A 7,066-nucleotide genomic window follows, 5' to 3' on the forward strand; every position below is an offset into this window, starting at 1 on the left:
ATTGGAGGAAAACAAATTAAGCACCAAAATAGAAAATTAGATAAATTAAAAATTAATTCATACGATTATTCTTAAAAGTGAAAATTAGTAGATTTAAGTTTAAATTCAAACACTTGCGATCCATTTTATCCCTAAGCCATGGGTTTTTTATACTAAAAAAAAAAAATCATATTCTAAACTTTCTAACGGTACTTGAAGTTGCAATGCAATTAACAATGAACTTCATCTCATAAAGGGATTAACTTTTCATTTTCAAGATATATATAAGAATTTAAATTTAATGTATTGTCAGTGTGTCAAATGATGATATCTCATTAATGAGTAAAAATCAATCCTTAAATAAATATACAAAAATTAATATTAAAAAAAAATTACTTATTAATGAGATGTTATTATCTCATTTATTAACAATGTATAGTATTTATACACTTGATGCATCAAATATAAACCCATAAATATGTATTAGATTAAAAAAAAAAACTGCAAAGTTATGCATTCTAATGTTTTATTTAAAAAATTGGTACTTATCTTTTCTGTGAAATAATAGGGCATGCCATGATCTCACTTCTTTTTTCTTTAAGGGTCAAAGCAAATGTTTATATGCACTTTTCTAAACTATGGCAATTGAAAAGCTATTTTCAATAATAAAAGACCAATTAAATTGTTGTAAACAAGAAAAATTGAAATAAAAAAATTCAATGTCAATTAATATACTAAAAGTAAAGATCACATATCACAATTGCTAATGGTGGATCAATCTTTCCCAAGAATCCTAGGATATTCTTTTCTACATAATTTATACCCTAAAAAGCTAAGATACCTAGACGTTATTCCCCCACATTTCTCAACCTTAACAGTTAATTTGAAAAAGAAAGAGAGATAAACTGATAAACAAAAACCCAAACTAGGAGAGCAATTTGGAACAAATCCCATGTACCATTTGAGAATAAAATAAAGGTTTAGAATCTCATATAAGATGGGATTTAGGGGTTGATTTGAGAATGGTGGGGTGGGGGGGCCGTTTCCTTTGGCTGATCTTTTAAATAAATAAAAAAATAAAAAAACTATATGTGCATAGACACAGCGATGTCCTAGGGATTATATTTGGTTTGCAAATCGTATGAAGTAATTGCAACTTGTAAGAGTTTGCATGTGCCCACAAATCCATAGTGGATATGATATTCTCTACATCTCTCTCCACTACACTTTGTTTTTTCTATTATTTTATCATTGCTCTAACTCCGTCACTCATCAGATCAACATATAATATCCCCTCTTTTCTTCTCTCCTCATATTATTAATTTTAATTTCTCATTTTTTTATTCCTTTTAAACTTTGTTTTAAGCTATCTGCATATGTTTACTCCCTCATTACATTTTATATGGTTTATTCTTATTGATTAATAACTCGGACTAATTGGAATATTCATGCATCAGTATCGAATTGACTATACGTGGCACAATATTACCATGCGAAGTCATAGCCAATTAACAGTCACATTGTTTAAAATACTAACTAATAATTTATTTTTTTAAACTAAATCATCTGATTCACGACATGGAATTAAATAAGTAGTGTTGAAAATTATATAATTAATTATTATACACTATCTTATTAAGCAAAGGCAGCATTTTTCACAGGGTTTTTTTGGCATATCAAAGCTATAGCATGCAGAGAGACCAGAAGATTAACAAATTCCGGAAACAAAGCAAGTGTTGGATTAACGTGATACATATTTTTTAACCAATAATATTTAGGATGTTTAATTAATAATAATCTCTAAATGCTCATTTGTTTCAAGCATCTTTGGACAAAAACAGAAGAGTGATGAGGAGACTCTTAATTATAAATAATTAACAAACCTGTTGGATTGGGATTGATCATAATTTGAACAATGATACCACGCCCCTATTTGACTAATGCTTAGCTTTTAATGTTGTAAAACTCAAATGTATCCATTCGATTTATATATTTTAATTAAATCGCTTACATCGATATCGATGCTTGGCATAACATCTACATCATAAAGCAGCTTCGTTTAGTTTATTTGCATTTGTCATTCAATTAGTATATTACTTTAAAGAAAGTTTCACTCATGATTGGTTCTAGGTTTTATTCTTTTACAAATGAGTCCAAGACTTAAGAAAAGATGAGAAAGAAGAATCTGCAATATTAAGAATTGAAACCTAATTTTATTGGAATCCAATTTCTAACTCAAGGTTCATCTGACTAATTCTAGTTAGTATCTTCAAAAGTCTACAAAATAATAGATTCATTATTCAGGATTTAACAAATCTTTTTATTTAAAGGAAAATATTCAATTTAACTTATATTATATGTCTTGTCATGAAAGAATATATAATTTTGGTTAATTATTTTTTGTGTTTAATAATTTAAAAAGATTTACACTTGACTTTTGATTCAGTACTGGATACGATCCTTCTGTTCAAAGAATAGGGTATGATTATTTTCTTAAAAAAAAAAAAATTTTGGAAGACATTGTGATGAGCTTGGATGATGAATTTCAAAGGCTATAGAGCAAAACTCCTGATGTCTCCAAGCTGTGATGAGTTTAAACGGTGGGTATTATTATAAGAACTTTATCCTTGATGATGCTCTAATGATCATAGTTTTTAGTGGAAAAAGAGAAGGATTTGTTTGCATTTACACAGCAAATGCCATAGTTTGGGAAGTGATAAATGAGGGGTTTCTTTGGTAATTGCAGTAGTTCACATGTCTAATGTATAAGAAATTGGAAGATTCTCATTTTCCACCACACACACACACACACACACACACACACAACTCATAAAAATATGACCCACAAATCATGGGTTAAACAGCTCAATTAGATTTGTCTCCCTTTGCCTAATTCTAATTAACTTCATATCTTTCCCCACCTCTCAAATTATCCCCACCTTTTGGTCAAATTAGCCTCAATATTTAGCATTAATTAATTATTTTTTCACAAGTTTTGTTTTATGTTATTATTTATACAAAAAAACTCTAGATAATTAAAATTTGAATCTCAAATTTTGATTGATGTCATTTCTTATAATTATATAAATAAATTGAACTAAATTTTGAATTCTTATTTTATTTTATTTTTAACAATGGAAAAACTATTTCATTTCGGAGAATTTGAATTTTTTTGAGAAATGATATCTTTTATAGAAACATTTAAAACAAAAAATTTGATATTGATACAAATTTGGATATAATCCCAAGAATATCTTTAATTTCTCATTAAGAAGAGAATCCCCTTTTAAGCTGCAAACATGATTTCTAGAATCTATAATTAAATGTCATTTGGTCTGACTTTATAGTAACTTTTTTCCCTAAATTTTTATTTTATACTTTCCTTTTCGTAATAGACAATTTTTTTACAATTAGGAGAATTTTTATTTTTTTTGGGTTTTTTTGAATTAAAAAAATCCCATCATTAAAAAAAAAAATGGAACTCAAAACTAAAAATTCTTACACGAACAAAAGTAAATACTAATAAACAAATGAAAGCTGATATATTCAAGCAAATAGCTTATATGTGTACATTAGGCATGAAAAATTTTCAATCAAAATTGCTATTGCTACCTTACCTTCTTTTTAAGGAGCGTGACATGCACTCTTGCACCATAGGCGAAGTTGAAGCTATGGACGACCAATCGCGCAGCAATGGCGCGTTCGGTTAGAATCTGGTGGCTAACGCAATTTTGAAAGAGACAGTCAGGTCTTTGGCTTCAAAGTCCATTTAAAACTGGTACTTAATAAATTAAAAATTATAATTAACAGTATTTTTTTACTAAAAAATCAATAAAAAACAAATATAATGAGAGGGAATTTTTTTTATATTGTAGCAATAAAAAATAGAAGAAGAACACTAAAAAAATGAGGTAAAGGAGAGGTAGTGGAAAAAAAGGGCATAAAATCTATGTGTATATATAGAAATATCTCTAATAAATCTGTACAAAATCTGATCCAGCGATGCAATAATTTCTTGGGTGCAAACAGCTTAAAAAGGGGCAGTGGAGATCTCAGATTCCTCAGCAGCTGTCTTTCCTGTGCCAGAAAGTTTGCTGTAAGAGAAAGCTTGGGATTTGCAAAGCCAAACTGCATCTGTCTTCTCTCTTCTTTCTTGGACATAGACATATATCAGTAGAAAAGAGAAGATGGGCAGTAGTTATTTTGGAGAACCAAACATGGGAAATGAAAGAGGAGGGTTGTCGTCGTCGTCATCTTCAAGGAAAGGCAAGAAGGGTAGTTCAGAGAAGCCTAAGCAACCTCAGAGAGGGCTTGGTGTTGCTCAATTGGAGAAGATCAGATTACATGGACAAATGGGTTGTTCCTACCATCCTTCTCTTCATGGACCTTACCCTGGAAATTTCAGCCAGGTAAATTCACTTTTAACCCTTAATTTTTTGGATCTTTTTGCTCTCCGAATAAATGATTAATATCAGATTATAGGGTGAAGTTTTTTTTTTTTTTTTTTCTTTGAGTTGTGGATGGAATTTCATGAGAAAAGAAATCTTTGTTTGTGTTCATGCAGGAAGACATGAGAGTTCAGACAGCTTATTCATCTCTGCCATCATCATCTTTTTCATATTCATCATCCTCATCAACTTCCTCAGCTTCTTATGGTTTCCACCCCAGCATGGTGGTAGGTGAACCTGCTCTTTGTTTTCTCCAAAAGAGTATCATAAAATTTCATTTTTCTATTTTCATTAAAATCGGTGTATCATTAATTAATTGACTGAATCTTTGACATGATTTTGTGTCACCCATTTGCAGCTGCTGTATTTCCTAATAAATGATGAGGTATATATAATATACTGATTTAGAAGAGAAAACATGGCAGAAGATTTTTTGTGAATTGGATATTGCAATATATATTTTCAATTATCATCATCAAGATCACAACATACAAGTTTTGATGAAACAAATTCTCTTTGTTTCTTTCTTTCTGATATTTATCTAAATACTTTTGTGTGTATTGGATTGGATCCTTTGAAGTTGCTAATTAGTTTTGCTTACTTCTTGGTTCTAACCCTAGATTCTAATTTTCCCCCACCACCAAGTATTTGTTATACATGGATAATTATATTGGTGAATGAAAGTTTTGTAATGAGAGCAAGAAGAAGGAAACTTATGAATTGATTGCTTATGAATTACTTGATTAGTAATTCTCTATATAATCTTGATTTGTAAACTAAATCAGTCAAATTTTCCTGATATTGCAGATGGGGTTGGGCGAATATGATCAAAGAGCAAATATCAGATATGGTGATTACCAACCTAGTAATACAGCAAGGTGCACATATATTTAACTTTCCAATTTCTTCTTAAATCAATTCCCTTTTTGTGCAAACCTGATTTCTCCTTAGAAGCTTGTTTTCTAGGTATAATTTTTTGCTTATAATTAATTAATATGTTTCCAATCATTTGCAACAGTTGGAACCCCGGTAGTGGCATCTTAGACAGTCAACATTCTGCACAACCAAACATGACCAGACAGCTTCTAAACCTGCATGTTGAGGTTGCTATAAACATCCTTATGTAAATGTTGATGAAATAAAAGCTATATATATGGCATTCCAAGATTCTGTTCTTACCGACTTTAATTTTTTCCCTTCCTTTTCCTATGTAATTTTAGGATTCACAACCAAAAACGAGCAAGAAACACCGAAGCAACTCATTGGGATCCAGTAGTCATAATTCTGAATCAAGTGACAAACAAGAGCTAGATTTGGAGCTCAGACTGTCACTGTAATGAGTAATTTTCTACTACTTAAATGCATAGGATTGAATTTTATGCTTCCCTTACAATTGTAAGTCCAAGATAAGCATTAGTTGGTCTTTCAATTCACATACAAGCAAGTAGATGAACTTGTTTGAACTTCATTTGAAAGGAATCTTATGTAATGAAAGGTAGATTGACTTGCTGCATGAGATATAGTGAAAATTTGATCTTCTTGTTTATGAATTTTCAAAGAGATGAGGATTAAAATCATAACTCTTACAAATTTCTATTATTTCAAGGCTATATAGCTTCTTGAAATCAAAGTAAATCCCATAAATGGAATTGATGAATCCCTTAGCTAATTATTCCTATTGTTCAATATTTTAGCCACTTTATTAATTAAAGAAAGTAAAAAGGAAATTAAGAACAAAACATGTCAAGGAAACTGTGGTTAACCAAGTACGTACTGAGTGGGGATTAAAGGTTCTCAATTAAGGGAAAAGTAAGAGACAACTTTGGATGTCTATCAAATCATTTTCTTCAAATACATGAACTTACTATGTAGCATGGTTGCAAACAACTGACCACATAGCCAATTAGGTGCTTTTGCCTTTAGATAACGAAAATGTAACAAAGATCAAGCCACCAAACTAGGGTAATATATATCGTTCTTCACTTAAATCAAAGCCCTAGATGTACTATGGCTAGGAATTTATAAGGAGCCGATCAATTGGAATGCAAGAAATTGCATTTGGCAATGGAATCAATACTTTCGATATTATGCAATTTGCTTTCCTGGTGGCTCCCAGCTGCAGCGATTAAAAATTCTAATTTTGTTTTGGTCTGGAATCTTAAGTTAATCAACTGATTTATGTATCTGCTTTGAAATGAAGTCTTTACCAGAGAGAGAGAAGATATAAGCTACATGGTTTATTTTTCATGAAATTTGTCAAATCTTCAACAATGGCCATAAAAAGAAGTGCGAATACTGCTTGAGAGGTTAACTTATTTTAAAGTCTATTTGTTTGGGATTTGGGTTCGATCATAAAGTTGAATTGACCTGCATAAGCCTTTCCTCTTGAATTAATTATCGCATGGAACACTAGCTAGGCATAAAATGAAACAATAGCTAGCAACAAAACTCAGTTAGACTTCCCAACCTGGTAAAGATTAGATTGTTAAGTTTGGCAGTCTAATTAAGCATGAGATAGGTACCAAGACCTCAAGTTTCAATCTTTATAGATGCAGCCTCTTTTCCCTTTTTCATGTGCCAGTAAATCATGCACAATTAAAGTCTAGCCTTTTTGGATGACTAATTCAGAGAAAATGTGG

General features: G+C 30.6%; 1 protein-coding gene across 2 annotated transcripts; it reads left to right on the forward strand.

Moving 5' to 3' along the window:
• The first annotated feature begins 3,945 nt into the window (after positions 1–3,945).
• Positions 3,946–5,936, forward strand: LOC111300342 (protein SPEAR1-like). Of its 2 annotated transcripts, XM_022895975.2 has the most exons (6): positions 3,946–4,388; positions 4,544–4,654; positions 4,786–4,812; positions 5,235–5,305; positions 5,446–5,530; positions 5,648–5,936. In XM_022895975.2, exons 1-6 carry the CDS (start codon positions 4,167–4,169, stop codon positions 5,762–5,764), a joined length of 633 nt encoding a protein of 210 aa, XP_022751710.1. In that variant the 5' UTR covers positions 3,946–4,166; the 3' UTR covers positions 5,765–5,936. The 2 variants fall into 2 exon arrangements, with proteins under 2 accessions (XP_022751710.1, XP_022751711.1); XM_022895976.2 differs by lacking the exon at positions 4,786–4,812 and having other exon boundaries at positions 3,947–4,388.
• The last annotated feature ends 1,130 nt before the right edge of the window (positions 5,937–7,066 follow it).

Source organism: Durio zibethinus, chromosome 18, assembly GCF_047325235.1.
Source record: "Durio zibethinus cultivar Kanyao isolate XHJ-2024 chromosome 18, ASM4732523v1, whole genome shotgun sequence".
NCBI lineage: Eukaryota > Viridiplantae > Streptophyta > Magnoliopsida > Malvales > Malvaceae > Durio > Durio zibethinus.